Raw genomic sequence first — 22,615 nt, 5'->3', positions numbered from 1 at the left:
TTAACCAACAAACATCATCTTCTAAAATCAATTCAAAACAACACTTATAATTGAAATTGTATTAACTATTTCTAATTCAAAATTATATAGCTTAAACCTTATTACCTAGCTTCACGACAATTTACAAATGTACTATTAATCAAATATTTCAATCAACCATACTTATTCTTAAAATTAAAATATAATTAAAGTTAAAAAAAATTAATAACGAACATACATATCAAATTAAATTTATTACTTTTACACTGGCCACTACTAGGTACTTATTTTTTTTGCATGTAACCTTGGATTTTACTTCCAACTTAATTATTTGAACTTCCAAATTTAGAACAAAAAGGGATACAAATCGAGTATAATCCAAAATAGCCTTCTTGATGCAACAATTTGTCCTCTTATGGATGAATTTGATGCATGCTTATGATCTTGACAAGGTGCTCCAAATGCTTAAGTTATAGTTGTTGAAAGTATGAAGGTGATGGCATGAAAATTGTGGTGATAACATGGATTTCTCAATGCACTATGAAGTTGTCACAATGGCATGAGCTCTCTAATTCTCCCATTGCATAATCTATTTTGCATAATGACACAAGCAAGAAGAGTTTTGCCAAAGTGTAGGAGAAAGTGAGATGGAGGGCTAAGATTGAAAGTTGGAGATCAAGGGTGGAGGATAGTTAGGTTTCTCAACTCTCATGGGAGGTTGATGAGTGTCAACCTTAGAAGAGGTGAGAGAACACGGGGGATTGTGAGAAGTGATGGATGAAGTGTAAGGAAGATTTTTCATAAATCCATTTCTTGTCTCCACACTCAAGGTTACTTTGGAAAAACAAATAAAGAAATTTTTAATTCCTTGAAGGAGACAAATGGGAAAGAGACCCATCTAGGTCCTTCCCAAAAGTGGTTGGAATTTAAGGTTGATGTGGCTTGAGGAGAAAGCCACTAATGACAAAGTTGACTTTTGGAACCTAATCTTAATGACAAATTACATGCTTAGAGGGAATGATTAAAAGAATAATCATGGATTAGAGTGCAAGTGGGAGATGTGACATATGGAGAGAGAGTGAGTGGGGGAATTAAACATTAGATTTTAATTCCAAGTGGCAGAGAAGGAAGATTTTGTATTAAATTAAAATCACAATGGGGATGAAAATACTAAGAATTTTTAATTAAATAAACTTGGTCATTTTTTAATTGAATTACTGATCCAACCACTGGGACCAATGGCTATGCCTTGGATACTTGTAGATTTTTTTTAAAAAATTTAAAATAAAATTAGCAACATTGACTTCTCTAGAGACCAACTCACATATAGAACCTTCACCTCCACTCTTCAAACTATATTTTATCGTCTCATATCTCTTTTTCTCAACATTTTTATTTTCAAATTCTTGTTCACTGGCCTTATGAAAACATGAAACAGATTTTGACATGCCACCACATTGTTAACACTTCTCATTCAAACAATCATTTCTATAAGAGCATCCATCATCTCTAACAAATAGATCTAACAACTTGTTAGTTGACTTTAGAAATTGCATTGCACCACACTCATGCAACATTTTATTAGTATGTAAAGTAGAATGATTATAGCATAAAAGTTCATGGTACATTGAAAACTGAACATATTATTTACAACAAGTATTACGAATTTTAAGAGGTACGCAATAAAATGACTTACAAGATTAAAATGTCTTTTGTGAGATTTGCAAAGTTGGATGTGTTTCACAAAATATTTTGTACAACAATGTTCGACTTAATTCCAACAAATGTATAGGATGCGGTATGCGGTCTCGATTGCCCATTCTTAACTTTAAAACATCCTTTACATTGGGAGATACCCTAGAGTTAGAGTGCCAAATTTTTTGAATTTCTTCTTTAACGATATCAATTAGCTTCTTATCAACACATGGAATCCTCCCACAAAAAACCTATGTATCATTTTCAAGAGGATCATCAAGTGTTTCTCTTCTTGCAAGTTCTCTATTTAATGTTCTGTGACTTATGTTGAAATCAACACAAGTTTGTCTCATAAAACGAGCCTTTCTCAAATGAATATTGCTTACCAATGAGGTTGTGATCACTTTGTGAGAAGCTTTCATATCTTTTTCCTTGTTAGTGTTGGCAGTGGACTAGCATCCCTCGTGGGGATTTGTGACATGGTTTAACAACCTCCTGTGAATTCTATAAGTCTAATGGCTATATCGGGAATTGACAGGTCGATATTTAAGTGCAACGACAACCCTAGCTTGTAACAAGTGGTATCAGAGCTTGGTCACAGGTTCAAATCATGCATGCCGTGATGAGTGACACTGGGAGGGGGATTGTTGGCAGAGGGCCAATGTCCCTCATGGGGATTCACGACATGGTTTAACAACCTCTTGTGAATTCTATAAGTCTAGTGGTTGTATCGAGCACTGATAGGTCAATCTTTTGGTGCAATGACAACCCTAGCTTGTAACAGTTAGTCTTTCCAATAGAATTGAGATAATTGAAGATTTTCGACAATAATAGAATGTTTCTCCATATTTTATTCACACGAATCTTCAATTCGGCTAAAAAAGGTCTCATTTTATGTATCTTTAGCAAAGCAATTGAACAAAAAATTGGTGAACCAAGCGAAAATCAACAAGAGTGATAATGGTTAGATTTAATCAAAATAAGCATAAAACACATAATCAAATATACCAAAAACCATTATACCTTTATGAAGACAATCTCTTGCTCCTCAAAATGACCTTCGGTGAAGTGAATAATTTGTTTCTTCCTCACTTGATTGGATTGGTCCTTAGGTGGACTGTAGATTGCTCTCCGCTACACAACAAGATTGGATAATTCTTGATAGAGGGATGGATTTGATGATAATAGCTAAGTGTGGGATGATTTTGGCATTATGAGGGTGTGATTGATGAATTGCAAGACTTAAATGAGCAACATGAGAATATGATGGATGTGGATATGGAAATGAGGGAAGGAGACCCCAATTTATAGATTTGAGAGGGCCAAAATGGAGGACCAAGATTGATTTTGAAATGAAGGGCTAGGATTGAAAGAAAGAGTGGGAGAGGATTGAGAGGACAAGGTGTGGGATTCAAGAGATATGCCATAAATATATTTCTTGTTTCCACACCTCTCAAGGTACATGGGGAAGAGATCCCAAGTACACTGGGAAGAGAAAAAGGAATTAAAAATTCCTTGGAGAAAGGGGAGAGGAATTAAAAATTACAAAATAAGAGGATGTGTGGGAAGACTAAATGAGAAAAGGAATTAAAAATTTCATGGGAAGAGGATGCATGGGAAGATTAAAAGAATTTGAATTTCTTTGAAAGGATCAAGGTGATTAGGGATGTGCAAATGATTAAGGAGATTGATTAGGTGGCTTAATGAGTGATTAGAGTGCAAGTGAGAAAGTTAGGAGAATGTGACATGAGGAGAGAGAATGAGTGGAGGAATTTAAAATTGAGGAATACTGATAATCATGCTTCTAGAAGAATTAATTAAGTGAGGATTTGAAGAAATGATTTGTAGGATTATAATTAATTAACTAAGAAGAATTTAGAAGAATTAATGATTGAGATGACTTTAGAAGAATGGGGAATAATTAATTTATTGGCAAATTAATTATCGGACTATAGTGATAAAATTAATTAAATTTGATTTTTAATTAATTTTAAAAAGAAAGGGACCAACACAATTTAAATTAATTAATTATGTTGATAGGCTTAAATTAGTTAAATATTAATTTAATTAATTTAAGGTGTATACATTTTGTCCCTATTTAATATAGCATCATGAAGTGATGTTATATCAAAGAATAATAAAACATAGTGGATCGAAAGGATAAGGACTAGTAGCATGATGCCCTAGTCATAGGTGAGATGAGGAAGGACGATGAGGAGGTAGCAGTATACCCTCTCGAGAGGACATGTGAGTTATAAGAACATGGGTGTGCTCTCAAAATGGATTAGAGGGCTAGAGGATCGAGGATGAAAGGATGTAAAGATGATAAGGATGATGAAGGGGGAATGAATGAATTGGAGTGTCCAGGATAAATGGATACAATGAGATAAAGTACAAGTGGATGAGATTTCTTGTTGTGTAGATGTGGAGAGAAAACCTAGTTTTGATTTTGCAACGGACTATCTACACCACTAACTTTAAAAGTTAGGATGTTGTGAATATCCAATGCATGGACTAGACTCTTAGACAAAAGACCTATCTCAATGCATAGAGGTTCACAAACACCGATGATGGTATAGATGTGAGACTGTAGGATCGTACAAGAGAAACCATCAAACACACCATACCACAAAAACTATGCCCCATTATACACCAACCAAGACATATCGAGATATACGATAATCAAGGCAGCCCTGAACAGGTATAGTCTCGGGACACAAGATAAAGATCAATATGAAAAGCTCAACCATGCAAAAAACATGCACATGACCAACTAATATCTCTTTCCAAGAGTAGGACATGGATCTGGATAGACTACTGAACATGGGAAGGATACATCCCAATGGGTAGGTGACGGATTTGGATAAACTGCCAGACATGGGAAGGATGCATCCCGATGGGCAGGGTGTGGATAGATTAATAGATGACAAAAGATAAGCTGGTTGTGTAGGGTCTGTAGATGGGAGGATTTCTATTGAGATTTGGTTAGTGCAATATGGATGGGTGTTTGGATTATGCACAAGTCAATATAAGCTCAGATAGATGGGTCACTCAATGTGATGGGGAAAGCTTAGTGTAAATGGGATAAAGATCAGTGTGATAGGGATCATAAATAGATTGGATAAGATGGGAGGGGGATTAATGATTTAATAGGATTGGATGGAATGGGGATTATGATTGGATTGGATGAGATGGGGATTATGATTGGATATGATAGGATTAGATTGTGGATATAGGATAAATGAATTGGAACCAATGACAAGGGAGAACCAAGCCTTGGTAAAAGGATGTAATGGAGGAAGTGATTTATTGGATATGAGGTGGATGGATTAAGTAGATGGATAGTGATAGGATATGGAGGACTAAAGGATGAAAGATAGGTGGAATGGGGGTCCAAGAACTATTGTGCAAAGGAAGAAAATGCCCCACTAAAGGTAGTGTAATTAAGGATAGACAGATGGTGGATAATGATGTATGATATGGAAGAATAATGTGGAATGGATATGGATGGAGGAAAAATGTAGGCTTGTGTGTTCCAAAGCATGCATGGATACTCTTTTTCCTCTAGCTTGGTCAAGATCAAAGGTAGGAATGAAGGATGAATTTGGATAGGATGAGGGACATGAGATGAAGAATATGGATAGGATAGTCAAGATCAAAGATAGGAAAGGAGGATGTACTTAGATAAGATTGTGGATCAGAGATGGAGGGTAAAAGAGTATGTGGATTGTGAAGGTAGCATGGATGGAACTTGCCCCCAAGTGTAGACTGCAAGAGGATGTGGGATTACACATGATGCTTGTTTACCAAGTTTTTATCATGGTACTTTCCCAAGGCACCATAAGAAGTGGTTTTAACCATTGAATGTATATTTTTCTCTTTACTTTTTTTTTAGAATTCATTTGCTTCTTTTTTTTTTTTTTTTGGAAGTAGTTTGGATGGATATGGATGGGGATAAGTGGATTTGGGAGATGGTGGATGTGTGAAAGAGGGATGTAGGAAGGAATTAAGCATCTAGTTCCATGGATAGTACCCCTTAAAGATATGCTTCATTGAACCAAGATAACTGGAGGTATGGTCAAAGATGTTGGTAGAAATAGATGGGGATATGAAATAGATGAAAGATAGAGGGGGATATGGATTTATGCAAGGATAAATTTAAGAAACCACCCCCAGGCAAAAGTGTAAAATCCTAGCAAATCAGACATTATTGTTTTGGGGAAATTTTCATATTGATGGTGAAATATTTTTTCAAAGTAGGAATTTTTTTTTCACAGGAGGAGGGATGAAGGAATTATGATTAGAGGAGTTTCTTCCTTGACTAACATGTGTAGGTATTTTATTTTGTGTAGAGGTAGCCATGATGTTATATGTAAAGGTGAGAACACTAGCCATATGAGTAGTCATGGGAATGGAATGATTAGCTTGACTAGGAGGTTGTGTATAACCAAAGACTTCAACACAACTCTTCATAGGCATAATATTAGTATCCACAATATGAGCAATACCATGCAACACATCAACACGAAGTTTATCACTTTGAACCATTCTTTTTAATCCTTCAATCAATGGTAGATCTTCACTTTCCAAGTATTGTTGACTCATCCATGGTTGAATATTTTCAAATTGATTGTCAATCTTCATCAATTGGTCAATGGAAAACCTAGTTAGTGATTCATCCACATCATGAGTATTAAGGAAAGAATATGGATAAACAAGGTCATTTGTAGGATTGGAAGAACCACCAACATCCTCATGGAACAAGTTATCCAAATTAGGCTCCATCTCCTCGGTAATCAAATCTTGGGAAGACTAAATTCTACAACTTCTTCTCATAGGGATATTATAGGTTGGACTAATAATAGTAAAAGTCATGCACAAAGGAGGAAAATTGAAAATTTGAAATTTGAAATAATTAAATAATGTAATTTAAAAAAAAAATGATTGTTTAATTAATTAAGAAAATTGATTTGTGATTTTGGAAAGATAAATTCATAAAGAGCATGCAATCCACTTGTAAATTTTAAAATTTAAAATTAGAGTTTTGTGAAAATAACCTCTTAATTTTTAAAATTAATTTGAAATTGGATCTAAGATTACAATTTTTGAGTTTGAATTAACATTAACAATCCCATATAAAATGATTAATTCAAATTTTAAACAACCCACAAGTTCAATTTTAAATTTAAAAATTAGCGTTTTAAAATTAACCTCTGAATTTTTAAAATTCACTTGGAAATCAAACTTGTAAATGAAAATTTGAATCTTAAATTACATAAACACTCAGATCTAAGAAAACAAATAAGAATTAAAGGTGTAAGGAGTTGGGTTCACCAAAATGTAAAGTGGTGAAAAATTAGGGTTTCCACCACAAGAAGGATGGAAACTACTAAGTTTTGCTTTGGGACCAATTACATTCAAAAGAGGGGTTGAATCCAATAGACTTAGTCACAAACTAGCGAAGATAAGGATTGAAAATACTGATTGGATTCACATTGTGAGTTGGTTTGCCCTCTTTTGTGAGTCGAATTGCTGAAATTAGGGAAAAGTACTAGAAATAAGGATAAAAATACAAAAAATAGTGAGCTATAGTCATCGGATTGGGTCACACACCTAGATATAAGAAATGTACGAAAACTCAGATCTGATCCCTAAAGGTGCTCCTGATTTTTCGGGTCCATGGCAAAAGTCACCCTAGTCCTCCAAACTTTTTGCACACTAAAGGGGGATTGATTTGTCACTATAAATAATGCCTATTCTAAAGATCATAGCTCTGTATCTATTTCCTCCTTGTGAAGTTTTATTTGTCTCCACATGAGATTAAAGATTCATAAAGTATTTGACAAAATAGGATGTGAATGTCCACTTCAATGCTTGAATCTTGATTGTGTTGTTGTTTCAAGTCTTGAAGGAAGATTGATTACTTGCTCAATTGCTTGAATGTTTGATGTCGAATCAAAATTCATGTGTGTATCTTATGTTCGTATGTCAAAATGAGAGGGGGAAGCCTCCTTTTATACTTGCCCATTGAAAAACTTACTAATTTTCTGACATTAGTCAACACGAGGCTGGCTTTCCTACTCAAATTTGAAATGACCAAAAGGGTTTGAAGAGGGGTCCAAATAGGGAGGACCAAGGTGTGGCATCTTGGTCCTACCCCATTTTAGGGCTAGGACAAGGTGCCTAGTTGATGTGTGAGGTCAAAATAAGGCTATATTTGCATTGTGCGAGAATAATCAAATCCCAGTCAGGCCTAGGTGTGCAAACACTAATGTAGGGACACAAATGCGGTCAAAAGTGTAAAAGGGTGCAATATTAGGACACTACAGAACCAATAATAGGTGAATCATGTTGATATTCCCTTAGATATAATTTGTGGTACAAAAACGCTCATTGCATATAGAGGAAAAATAAAATAGGTAATTAGAGATGCATAAAAACATTTAAATGCAATGAAAACATGTCATAGAACACATAACACACACCTACTGGCTAATAGAATTATCACAAAGAAAATAAGACATTGGCAAAAGATTTGACATTCATATATAAGCACTTGATAATGTGCCTTAATCTAATGATAGTGCTAGTAACACCAAAATAAATGACATTTGAAAAAGATGATTTAACTAACTTTTAGATTGAAGTAATAATTCACTAATAAAACACAAACAAAAAAAGGTTATGGCACTTATAAAGTTCAAATTATGAAGGTTTTAGTAAGGTTAGAACAACATTGAATTTTTGAAAAATAAGCCCCAAGGTGAAATAAATCTATTTTAGAAATAGATCAAAAATTTTACGAGTAGTAATAGTATCTTATACTAGTAGTAGTAACTTCCAAATAATTGCTTTTATTGATGGAATAGTTTATCATTTTTATTGCCAACGCAAGCATGCCACGAATTTGCACGCTACCAAAAACATGGGTACACATGGTTTGATGAGACGGTTTATGTATGTCAGAGTTCATACTTAAGAAACATGCCTGCTTCTTGGAACTTATTCTCCACTTCCAAATCCATACGCCTATTCATTTCTGGAATGAAATGATTCTTCCAGTCACCCACTTCACCTTTCCGAAAAAGAGATCGATCGCTTAAATGGGCATCCTTCAAATTCATTGTGCCGTTTCTGTTAACATCTAGAGTGGAAAGGAATTGGAAGTTACATTGGCTGTCGATGTAGCGAATGTCTTCCTCTGCCAAACAAGATTGTCCCAGGAAATCCGCAATCTTTTTGATGTGGGACAGAGAATATGCCTTCATATCTTCGTAAGTCAAGAACAAGATGTTACTCTGATTCCTACTGGCATTCCAAAATCCCAAGACATGATCAACAAAAGGACCAAAGATAGAGACACCATTACAGAATGAACCAAAGAATGCCTCCTTGGAAACTGCACAAGTCGTTTTAACATTGATGGCAGCTTGTAGTGCAGGCAAGAATTTCCAGTGGGAAACGAAAGTCTCCTTGGGATTTCGAACGATATAAATGATTCGACAGCCCAGAGAGATGATTTGAGGTGGAAGAGCAGAGTAAGACAGGTGGGTGGAGAGGAATTTTGGGGAGGGCATTTCTACTTTATGCATTGCTCGGGGACTGTACATTACTTCAAAGCTGGGAATCAAGTCATGGACGGCCATTCCTTTGGAAGTGTGGGTCTTGCTTTCGCTCATAATGCTGGTAATGATAGCTTTCAAGCAGGTGGTTCCCGTCTTCATTGCAGAGCACACAAGCACATCGTCCTCCCGTCCTTTGAACTGGGAATACATGTTCACCATTCCTTCCAGAGTTGAGGGCCCATAAAAGAAACCATCATGTTCGACCAGTTCAATTCCAAAATGACTTTCTCTTCTTCCACCACATGGAGCGAATGCTGCAGACATGAAAAAGTATGATTCTCTATCTCGAGGATAGGTGGGTGCGAATAACATGGGTTTTCGCCAAAATGGATGAAGATATTGAGGGATAGAAGATAAAATAATAAAAAAGGAGGATAGATGGGTGGTGACAGTCATGATATGATGGTGTGAGCAACTTCATGTTTCATATAGCACTTGATATTATGAACTGAGGTATAAGGACTAGAGTGACAATGCATAAAGGACTTAACAAAAAAAGATAAAAAAGTTGCATGCGAGCATATGTTATATAGATTCATGATATGGAAAAACATGACGTTATTGTTGCAAGTACCAGTACAATTAGAAAACAATGATAAATACAAAAAAGAAAGAAAACAAGCATCCTGTTATGCTCTTATTCTTAGAGCATGCATAGGGTTAATATTAGTCATCTTGTGGCTACCTTAACTCTTAATTAAGTCATATTATTATTTAGTTAATTAGGTCAAGCAATAGAAGATATTATTTATGTCTCATGGATCTTAATTGAACCATCAAGACATGATTAAACTACCATATAGTATTGTGAATTTTTAGGTACTTAAAATATTGAGAAGATCTTATAATAGCCAGTCAAACCACTGAATTTTAACTTGATAAATTATTAATATCGAGGCTCACATGAAAATTAAGAAGTCATGAATTTAGATACAAGAATTGAAAAATCATTGACTTCTAAACTAGGCTATAAAAATTATTGACTAAACTAATCCTATCCCCTTAATCAACCTTGAAATTTGATATACTAGGCAATACAATATCTATGACATAAGTTAACCCACTTTAAGGATTTAATTAAGGAACCAATAGGTATAGTTATCCTAGAATTAAGATTCGTGCTTTACAAGTTATTACAAAAGGAGGTTACAATATCACCAGATCAAATGGAATTATTAAATAGTTTGAGGTCACTCATGTTTATTTAATACTTTACCACCTAACATCGTAGTTTAATACCTTGAGTGACCTCATGTTTTTTTCTTAAACATATTATTTAGTTTGAGGTCACAAAAGACTCATTAGCATAATTTTCTATAATTTATTATTTTCGTTGGAGTAGTTTGTATTAAAGAAGTACTTTAATAAACTTGTCGTTTAACTGAAATTTATAATAACACAATGGAAGGAAAATAACCTATGTTCTTAGGCATGTGAGGTAGAAACACATTTGTTTTCATCATACTATATTACCCCTTAAACTAAAATTGAGGGAACTATTGAATATTTCATCATGTACCTCGTACTCTCAGATATTGTTTGTATAACAACTGAAGTATTATAAACTATCAATTTCTTGTTTTATGAGCATGTCTCCTATGATCCTATACATGATTAGATGATGGAATTTAACCAAACTATCATTGTTATAGGAACACTTTGAATTTGACATTTGAAAAATGGTGACATTAAGTTGTTACACCTTGTATGACGACAGGCTCCTACTTTGCTTCATAATTTTTTTTAACCTAAATTTTGGAGGAGGCATGATTTTCAAATTAAATATAGGTCTTCATTTGGTGGTTTTTCCCTCCTAGATTAACATAAAATAAATATGACTTCTCTCACAACTCTTTCATTCCATTTTTTTAAAAATCCAAATGTTTCATCTTGCATTGAATAATTAAATATGCCTATGTACATTTTGCTCCTCCAATTTCTACCAAAACATATCACTAGGCTTTCGCAAGATTGCATAACTTTCCTCAAGAAGCTAAAAGGGTCTTATAAGGAGGAGTTTAAGTGATTTTTCAAGGCAATTGAAGGGGTTTCTAGGTTACAAAGAGGGTATAGTACAAAAGAACTACCCAGTATTTGGAAAGACCTTGCCCTATTGTTGATGAAATTTTTCACTTCAGATGGGAATTACAAAAGATTTCATACCTAGCTTTTCCGATGCCAAAACACCTCAGGTATGGCATAAGAATGAATTTTATTTTCTGGGATTGCCCTTCACTTTCTCAATCTATTGCTAGAGACAAGTCTAAGAATTCCCTTCCCCACCATCAAGGGTTAATTCTTAGGCTCTATAACTTTCATCTTACTTTAACCCCTCGTAGTGGGTCCCTATTAAGTCCTATTGGGCCCCCATTGGTCCCAAACTTAGTGGTTGAGCTTTATGGGGCCCCCATGGCAAAATCCATCACCACGGCTAGCTATAAACCTAAGCTTGCCCATACCAAATTTAATCTTTTTGGAGAAGCCAAACATAATTCCTTCCCTAACTCGCCTCCTAAGGATGTGGAGGTGTTGGAATTAGATGAAGAAGATGTGTATGAGGATTATGAGTCATCCTATGATTTAGAATCAGTTTGGTCCCCTGTGTCTTTTGAGGAGGTTTCCCCCATTTCCTCTGGTCAGGAGATTGCCAACACCAAGACTGGCCCTCTTAACTTAGAATCAAAGGTTTTGAAGTTGGAAGAGAATATTGAGCGGTAGGACCTAGTGATTAAATGGATTTTTATCATAGTTAAATGTGGGTATCAGAAAGATTAACAAAATGGAGGTTGTGGTCGAGGCTGATGCTAGGGTAGACAAATGCATCATGAAGGAGAAGGATGAATGGTTTTGGGAAGCTGTGAGAAATATGGCTGGTAAATTAGAGAATTGGGATAAAGTTGAAGGAATTTTGAAAGACTTGAACAAGAAGGTGTCTCAAAGAAATGAGAACAATGTTGTTATGGAGATTAAGGAAAGCCAACAAATCCTCAAGAGTAATATTGAGGAGATGTTAAAGAGAAGATAGGAGATGGTCCCAAAGAATTTGGCTTTCCTATAGGCAATTCAGGAGGAAATTGACTACAGGAGACATGCTTGATCTCCTTCTACTTTGGTGGAGCCCCCCGCCTCTATGGTTAAAGAAACTGTAGGCTCTGGTACTTTGAACTCTGCTAAGGACTCTAGAAAAAAATAATCTTTCTTTGATAAAATCTTAGGTCTATGTAAAGATTGGCAAGAGGGTAATGCCTCCACCTAGTAGACCATCTCTTCGTGTCTTTGGCGGTTGGCTATTTTTTTGTAGTTTCTATTTGCTAGTTCTATTTCTAGTCCTATTCTGTTCTTGGTGGTTCCTTGTTTTTTTTGGTGTTTTATCTTTAGCTATGTGTGCATCTCTCACATGCCCTAGGTGGTGCTTTTCTATGGATCTGTAATGGTACGAGTTGAACCCACTTTTAACTAATCAAAACTCTTTATTTTGACTATGTTTTAGTCTTAGAAAAATAAAATAGACCATTGGTATACTCATATATGATTATAATAAAGAAAATAAGGCATTGGAAATAGATTTGATGCTCATATTAGTACTCCATAATGTGCCTTAATCTAACAATGGTGCAAGTAACAATGAAAAAAATCACAAAAAAACAAAACTGAAATGACTTTTTGTTTAATTAATAAGTTACTAATAAAATATAACAAAAGGTTAAGGCACCGATAAGATGCAAACAACTAAGGTTTTAGTAAGGTTAGAACAAAATTGAATTCTTGAAAAACAAGCCCTAAGGTCAAATAAACCTAGATTTTAGAAATAGATGGAAAGTTTTAGGAGTACTCATAGTATCCTATACTACTTTTATTGAAGGAATCACTACCACTTTATATTAACCTCTATAAAAAAATTATATTATGACAACTTTAAGGTTGGTATAAAATACTCTTTTTGTGAAATTACACACAACTTTGTAGCAACTCCTTATTTTGACTATATTTTAGTCTTAGACAAATAAAATAAAGCATTGATATACTCAACTAGAACCTACACAATCAAAAGATTATGAATATGCAAGAATCATCCTATTTAGTGTGATCTTTAATACTCATGTGCATAGCATAACATACAATAACACTCTTAACTCCTTAGAATGAATTTGCACTTTACATATCTAGAAATGTGAATTACTTTAGTGAATGTCAAGGTTATTGGACATAGCATAAAATACTAGTGAGCTTCATTTTTAGTTGTGAGGTGACCAAAATTTTTAGAATATCAACTTTCAAATTTCTAGAGTGTTTTGGATGACGATTGAAAAAACTAAAAACTAAACTAAAATAAAATAATTTGTTTGTATTTCTTTGATCAAGCAATTTTATTTCCACATAAAAAGTTGCCACCACTGCTATAAATTCCTTGGTTTTAGATCAAGTAATAAATAGGAAGATACAAAATTGAATTTGTAAAAATACACATTCATTGCATCTTCAATATTTCATATTTATTAAATCGATTAATTACTCTAATATCATGTTGCAAAAAATGAAAAAATATATACTCAGAGATATTAAACCATAATAAGAAAAAATGAATGACACTAAGAAATACTCATCATATTAAATTATTTAGAATGGTTATCCATACATCACAATATTATTTTATAGAAAAATGTTGAAAACATTAGAAAAATATTGAATACATAACTATCTAAGATGTTCATTTTAATATTAATAATTGTTTGCAAGTATTTTTTTCATATGAACATAAACATGAGACCAATACAAGCTCTTGAATGTATAACCAAAAGACTATTTCCGACAACTACACTAGAATCAATTTATGGGAGAGCAAGGGTCACCACACGACTTAGAATTCAATACTAAATATTCCTTTGATATTAGAACTTGGATTTCTACAACATAAAATCAATGATTTAACCAATTAAACTCAACTCCTCAACAACCCAAAATATTTGATAAATAACATACTACTAATTATATATTTTAATTGCTTAACATGACCATGGGAAGGGCACATATTAAAAAAAAAGCTTATACCTGCAAACATGCCACGAATTAGCCCTTCTGCCACAAACATGGGTGCACACAATTTGATGAGATGGTTTGTGTATTTCAGAGTTCATACTTAAGAAACATGCCTGCCTCTTGGAACTTATTCTCCATTGCCATATCCATACGACTGTCCATTTCTGGGGTGAAATGATTCTTCCAGTCACCCACTTCACCTTTGCGAAAAAAAGATCGATTGCTAAAACTGCTATTCTTCATATTAATTTTGCCATTTCTGTTAACATCTAGAGTGGATTGGGATTGAAAACTACATTGGTTGTCTATGTAACGAATGTCTTCCTCTGTCAGAGAGGTTTTCCCCAGGAAATCCGCAATCTTTCTGATGTGGGACAAAGAATCTGCCTTCATATCTTCGTAAGTCAAGAACAAGATGTTACTATGATTCCTATTGGCATTCCAAAACCCTAAGACATGATCAACAAAAGGACCCCAGAGAGTGTCACCATTACAGAATGAATCAAAGAATACCTCCTTGGAAACTGCAGCTGTCGTTTCACCAGTGAAGAGAATTTGCAGTGCAGGCAAGAACTTCCAGTGGGAAACGAAAGTGTCCTTGGGATTTCGAGCTATGTAAATGATTGGGCAGCCCAAAGAAGTTATTTGAGGTGGAAGAGCAGAGTAAGGCAGATGGGTGCCGAGCAATCTTGGAGAGGGCATTTCTGCAGTTACAGTAGAGGCATTATGCATTGCTCTTGGATTGTAGATGCTTTCTAACTGAGGAATCAATTCATGGGCATTCTTTCCCTTCAAAGCATTGCCCTTGCTTTCGCTCATAATGCTTGCAACGATAGCTTTCAACCAGGTGGTTCCTGTCTTCGTTCCAGAGCATACAAACACATCGTCCTCCCGTGCTTTGAACTGTGAGTACATTTTCATAATTCCTTCGATGACTGAGGGCTCATAAAAGAAACCATCATGTTCAACAAGTTCAACTCCATAAGGACTTGAATCTCTTCTTCCACCGAATGCTGCAGACATATTTTCAAACAATGGGTAAGGAATGTATGAAGAGATAAGAGTGCTAATGATAGCTTGCATTGATATTAGGGTTGTTGAGATAAAGTATTATTATCTCTGCCAAACAAAGGGACAAGAAACAACCTCTTTATCTGCTTTCGAATCATCCTCAGCTAAGATGCCGAATTTCCAGCTTTGGCTGACAAGCAAACAATAAGACAAAATAAACTCTTTTCTGCTTTGGAATCTGCCAGCCCTCCGATGCCAATTTTCCCACCAAACTACTTAGTTTATGTTATCGAATGTATTATATTCCTTACTGGCCGGCTTAACCGGCACATTCTAAACAGTTCATGTGGAGAGTTTGGAAACAGCTATCTACTTCTTAAAATATATTAAGATATCATTATCTTTTATATATTTATAATATATTATAATAGATATTTGGTTATTTCTGTTTTCACATTTGTTTCTTGTTTCCTGTCCGTTTGTGTTCAGATTTGAACAAATTTTAGCTTTCATTTCAACCTCTATGCTTCTTAATCCCACATGCTTTGGGTGAGAAAGGCAAGGGAGAAGGGGATTAGTAGCATGATATATTAAATTATATTATGTAATCAAGGTTTAATCTTTGTCTTGGAATTCTGATTATCTTAACATTATCTAGTCTGGAGGATAAATAAATTGTTGATTAGATATTGACTCTCACATGACTTTGAAATTACATCTTAATTTTATCTAGGATGGAGGATAAATGAGTTGCTGATTAGATATTGATATCTAACGTGGAGGACAAATGTGTTGTTGATTAGAAATTGACTCTCACATGGTGATATGCACGTGAATTTGTAATAACTTTTTAATTATATTAACATGAAGGATAAATGAGTTGAATAAAAAAAATGGTGCTTAGATATTGACTCTTAATTTTATCTAACGTGGAGGATAACTGAGTTATTGAATAATTGAGTTGTTGATTAGATATTCTGTCTCACATGGTGATATAGATGTGGTTTCAACATAACATCTCAATTTTATCTAACATGGAGGATAAATGAGTTGTTGATTAGATATTGACTCTCACATGGTGATATAGACATGGAATCGAAATTACATCTTAATTTTATCTAACATGGAGGATGAATGAGTTATTCAATAAATAAGTTGACTAGATATTGACTCTCAATGTTATCTAACATGGAGGATGAATGAGTTATTGGACAAATGAGTTGATTAGATATTGACTCTCAAATTTATCTAACATGGAGGACAAATGAATTATTGAATAAATGAGTTGCTGATTAGATATCGACTCTCACATGATGATATAGAAGTGAATTTGGAATAACATCTTAATTTTATCTAAAATGAGTTGTTGATTAGATGTTGACTTTCACATGATGACATAGACGTAAATTCGAAATAACATCTTAATTTTATCTATCAAAGAGGATAAATGAGTTGTTGATTAGATATTGTCTCACATGGTGATATTTAGTGATTATTCATTAACTTTTCTATGTAATATAAATTAAATTGTTAAATTAAACACACATATTTATATCAATTATTTGATAATTATTTTTCATTAACTATGATATTTAGTTTATATTTAAATTGTAAAAATATTATTTATGTTAAATTACATAGATATTTGATGATTTAATTTTTATGATTATTTTAATTGTTTGTTTTCTAAAAATAATACATAATTATTAAAATTTAAATAGTTTTAAAATTATGATATTAAGTTTAATTACTTGTTTTTAATTTATAGATCTTTTATTTATGTGAGTAAAATATTAATGTCAATACAAGTTTTTGTAATTACTTGGTTTAGTTGATTTTTAAATCATATTTTATGAATAAAATAAATTATTCAAATTTTAAATATAAAATTATCAAAAATTGAATATAAAGTATTAATGCCTAAAATTATTAAAAAGTAACATATAAGTTATAATATTCACTACATTTTTCAAAGTAAACACAAAACAAAAGAATTCTCAAACTAGCAAACACAAGTTGAATAAACATAAAATAGAATAGCTCTTAAGTAAACAAATTAGCTCTAAATTAAAGTGAGCATAATTGCTTAGGTTGAGCTAAAAGAAATACAATATTAAATAATAATATAGGCTATTCTTTCTACTAATATATATTTTTATACTACTTGGTAGACCTTAATTGAACTAATATTTAATAAGGTAGATTTGTAAATATTACACAAGATTCATATTATGAAATTGTGTTATTTTATTTGGAATCTCTCAACTATATATGAAAGTGAAAAGAATATTTATGAGATATATCAAAGATAATAAGAAGTCAAAATGAACAAAAAGAATAAAATCTTGTAAATTTGTAAGCTGAGATTATCTTGTCATTTATTCCAATATAGTAGGAAAACAAGCCAATATTACAAAAAAAAAGTGTTTCATTTAAAGAAAATTACTACATGGATTCTAAATAAAATCATGATGTTGTACTAACTACAAAATCATCATATATAACCACTACCAAAGAAATAAGAAAAATGAATTAGAAAGGAAAATATTATGATTCCAATTATTGGTATGATTTTTCACTAATAGTAAAAATTCTTGTTATGAAAGGACTTGGGTAATTGAAAAGGAACATAATATAATTAAAAAGGAAGATTCAAATGTTATATTTTTGGGTAAGGATGGTATTTTAGAGGGATATCTAGGTTCTTATGTTTCTTGATACATTAAATATTATTGAGCATTATTGATCTATATACTTATATTAGCTTTTATATTGATTCTTATATGTAAGTTTTATACTAGCCTTTTCGTTTATGTTATATTTGTGGTGCCTTTTTTACTCTCATTCTACCTTCTATATTATGATTTATATCCCTTCTATTCTTTTTATGATTCATAGATTATCATTCTTAGTTTCTACACTTGGCTATATTTCTTTGTTACTCTTCCTTGCTTTGTTTAAATGACTTTAATTTTTATTACATCTTGATTTCTTAAATGTTTTTCATCTTAAACATACATTTTAATAAACTTATCATACCCCCTATCATAATTACATATTTTATATTTTATCGATACTCATACTATCTTTATCTTTCCTTTAGGTCCATATTTATTCTATCACTTGTCTAAATTGAGTGAGAAACACTTTAAAAGCATTTTTATAATTGATCTTCTTTAATGATCCTGATTTAGAATTTATGGCTATTCTTATCATATTCCTATCATAGGAGCAATGAATACAATGTGCTTATAGTTTCAAGCCACAAAGGGCTTCCAAATTTCTATACATAGATTAATTAAATATTTTCAAAATTGATAAAACGTGGCATCATAGGTTCCATCTTCCTATTTCACCAGCCATATGGTCCTTCATCATTAAAAAAAATTAATTGAGTCACCTTTGCCATGTTGAAGTACTCCTAGAAAGGGAGCTCTTTGTGAATTCACAAAGTAACAATGCATCCAATGTCTTAGATTATAAAAATTCATCGAGAAAGATTTCAGAATCCTTGAATATTTGTAACATTTTTTATTAGTGCAATTAATGTTGATTCAATAATAAATATAGTGCCACTCAAATCTAATCCATTAAATTGTGATCCTTTTTCATATAGATTGTATAGATATTTGACATAAACATGGAAGAAATATGAGTCTCACAAGAGGTGTTATATTGAGAAAAAGAAGTAGTAGAGAGAGGGAGCTCTTGACCATGGGCTAGGAATCAATGGGAGATAAGGGTCTATCCCAACCTTCAACTACATTATTCTCTTTTATTGACCCCAAAAGATTAAGGGGAGAAGGAGAAGGACCTTTCATCCATCAAAGAACAACCATTAGAGAAATACTATCATATATTCCCTCAATAATGGGAGAAGCAAGAGGTTATACCCCAACTAGAGGATCAACAACAACCAGAGGGAGTAGAAAGAGTACAAGAAAAATTAGTAACCATTGAAGAAGATGGTAGTTGGGAGGGAGAAATCTGTGCAACAAGAATGAACTAGGAATAGAAGGGGTCTCCAAAGGAACATCAAGAATCATCGAAGCAACAACTAGGCTCAAAAAGTTTAAACCTGTCTCTTGGTGCTTAGTATTATCCTAGTCAAAGCCCACCACAAAGGAACCCTCAATAGTTATCTTCCATAGCCTCCTTCATCCATGTAGAAGTACCTTTCTAACTTGATAGGGAGTAGTCTAAAGCTAGATGAATGGTAGTGAGGAAATGATGAAAATGAAAAGAGAGGCCCTCATAATCTAGTGGTTGCATCTAAGGCTTGTCTGTGACCATAAAAATCACTTCCCCATGAAGAGGTATAGACATGTTAATATGAATGAGAAAGTGAGAAAAGGTGGGGTGTCCCAAGCAAGAAGTGGAATTGTCAACCTGCAAAAAATGACCAATTTAGAGTTGTCAATGTTCTAATAACAAGAATCCTACCAAAATTGGAGAGGAAGATGTAGCTCTAAAATTGCACTCCTTGCAATTTTTGATCGCATTTGGATCTTTGCCTTAGTGTTTTCACCCCTTGGCCTAATCGGAGACCTCATTATGTTCATACAAGTCAAAAACATCATCTAACTCAAAGTGCACTTCAAATGCCACCTTGATCCAACCCAAAATAGGGCAGGACCAGGGCATGGCGCCTTCGTCCTCCTTAATGGGAACCCATTTTGGACCCTAAGCCCATCTCAAATTTGAGTGGGAAAAACCCCCCCATATCGGCTCATGTTGGAAAATTAATTCATTTTCCCTTCGAGCAAGTATATAAGGGGATTTCCCCTCTCATTTGATCATCAGTTACATTCATGAGAAAGCATTGAGCATCCAAGATATCAAGCATTCAAGAGAAATTGAGCATTTTTAGTCTTCCTTCAAGCTTTGGAGCAACAATAGAGTCAAGATTTCAAGCATCGAAGAGGAGATCATCATTCTAATTCATGAAGTCCTAATTCCATGTGGAGGCAAGCAAAAATCCACAAGGAGGTATAATCATTTCATCTTCAGTCAATTCAACATCCCCTCAAAGAGGAGGATTTCTAATTTTAGTCATTTCAATTACATTATTTCAACCACTTGGTTAATTCCAAAACTGGGGTTTGACCTAAAGGCAAGCGCCTATTCCCAACACATTTCCCTTTTCTTTTGTGTGCAGAAAAATAGGTACGTAGCTGTAACTCTTGGGATAAGCTTCAGACACAAAGACGGAAAAAACCTTTTTGACGCTCGGAAATCTCGGAGACTAAGAGGGGGTGCCCTGGTCCTTGCACATGGTCCCTGCTACTTTTGGCAGTTTTTGCAGAGCAACTCCAAATCATCTCATACTTCTCATATCTAGGCGCACGATGAAATCCCGACTTTAGAACTCACCGTTTTCTCAGATTTGGCTTCATTCCTTGCATTTAATCCTAATTCAACTAGTCAACCTACAAAAGAGGGTCAAACACATTCCATTTCAATCAATCTACTTAGTATTCAGTTCTAATTTGATTAGTGACTGAATCTAGTGGATTCCTCCCCCTCTTTTGAATGTAAAGTCCTCCAAGTGAAAATTGGCTTAGTGATTTTTGCCTTCCACGTGGTGAATTTGCTATGCCCAAAATTTTTCACTTTACATTTTTGTGAACCCAACATGAAATTGTCCTTACTTTAGATTTTCATTTTTCAGATCTGAGTGTTATGCAATTTACAATTCAAATTTTCAATTACAAGTTTAATTTCCTTGCAATTTTTAAAAAAATAGACGTTAAATTCACAAAAACCATAATTTTTAGATTCAAAATTGAGCTTGTGATTTGTCTAAATTGAATTAAATGTTTCATATCTAAGAAATCTCTAATTTTTACTATTCAATTTTTCATTTACATGTTCAATGTTCAACAAAATTTTAAAAATTAAATGGTTAAATAAAAAAACCCTAGTTTTTCATTTTAAAATTGAACTTGTGGATTGTGTAGATTTTGAATTAATTTTCAGATTTGAGTTCTTGCTTCAAATTCAAAATACACATTCCCACCTTACAACATTCAAATTTTTTAAATTTAAATTTTTAAAATTAAGCGGTCTATGCAGCAAACCCTAATTTTTAAATTTAAATTAATCTTGTGCAATTTCCAATTTTCCTTTTAGCAAATTTAATTAAATCTAAAGCTTATAAAATTTGGCCCTTAACCTTAAGTGTACCCTTTATATTTTGTCTCCTTCCTTCAATTAATCATTTCATTACATATCCTAAGTGTGTCCTATTTCGATCTTCAAGGCCTTATTTCACATATCTAAACATCTCCAATTTCCATATCCTTCTGGAATTCACATTAAAATCACAATATCTTATTTTCCCAAAAATTTGGCGAAAAGTTGGTTGGACCAAGAGGGGGTTACCTGGTCCCTACACATGGTTCCGAACTTTTCTCCCAAAATTTTGGGAGCCTGTTTTGACTATATTTTACTGTTCAATTCCAGAGATTTGTGAAATTTTATTGATTTTTGGTCAGCCTAAGGTCGAAAGAAAGTCTAAATTCCAACATTTAAATTTTAAATTTAAGTGATTAATTACATACACCCTATAGCGTCCTAAAATTGCACCCCTTGCAATTTTGACTATATTTTGGGCCCTCACCTTATCGGTCTCATCCCCATGCTTGATCGAGACCTGTTTATGCCTCTCCTATGCAACCAAGCTTCATTTTTCCACTTTACACCTTGCATAGCCCCTTGTCCCTGGCCTAAATTAGGGCAGGACCAGGGCACCACTCCTTGGTCCTCCCTAATCAGGACCCATTTTGGCCCCTAGGCCCTATCTCAAATTTGAGCGAGAAATAAATCCCCCATGTTGGCCTATGTCGAAAAATTATTGTTTGACGACAGGAAATTATATAAGGAGGTCTTACCCTCTCATTTTGAGATACAATCATAAAGAGAATATACATTCATGAAGGCGGAATTGGATCTCAAGCGTTCAAGCATCAAGCATTCAAGCATTCATCATCTAGCATTCTTCAAGGCTGCATATTTTTCATCCATCCATTGAAGCATAATTACATCATTCATTTGCAAGCATGTGTGGGTGTTAGGGTTTGGGCATGTTCATTCCATTTCATACAACATATGTGATTATATCTTAAAAAAAAAGCATCATCATCATCATCTATTGCAAATTTGAAGGTATATCTTTCCATCATTTATTTCAAGCATTTGCAATATTTCATTCAAGGTTGATTCCAAACCATGGTTTGACTTAGGCAAACCTCTATTCTCAACCCCTT

At 33.6% G+C, this 22,615-nt stretch overlaps 2 protein-coding genes across 2 annotated transcripts; both read right to left on the bottom strand.

Moving 5' to 3' along the window:
* Nucleotides 1-8,636: 8,636 nt before the first annotated feature.
* LOC131026877 (cytosolic sulfotransferase 18-like) lies at nt 8,637-9,563 on the bottom strand. The gene has a single exon (XM_059209814.1). The coding sequence runs from the start codon at nt 9,561-9,563 to the stop codon at nt 8,637-8,639; it is 927 nt and encodes a 308-aa protein (XP_059065797.1).
* A 4,860-nt stretch (nt 9,564-14,423) lies between these two features.
* LOC131026911 (cytosolic sulfotransferase 17-like) lies at nt 14,424-15,359 on the bottom strand. The gene has a single exon (XM_057956928.2). The coding sequence runs from the start codon at nt 15,357-15,359 to the stop codon at nt 14,424-14,426; it is 936 nt and encodes a 311-aa protein (XP_057812911.2).
* Nucleotides 15,360-22,615: the final 7,256 nt, after the last annotated feature.

The sequence above is a fragment of the Cryptomeria japonica genome, chromosome 1 (genome assembly GCF_030272615.1).
Source record: "Cryptomeria japonica chromosome 1, Sugi_1.0, whole genome shotgun sequence".
In the NCBI taxonomy this organism is placed as follows: domain Eukaryota; kingdom Viridiplantae; phylum Streptophyta; class Pinopsida; order Cupressales; family Cupressaceae; genus Cryptomeria; species Cryptomeria japonica.
This window is presented reverse-complemented; position numbering and strand designations above follow the sequence as displayed.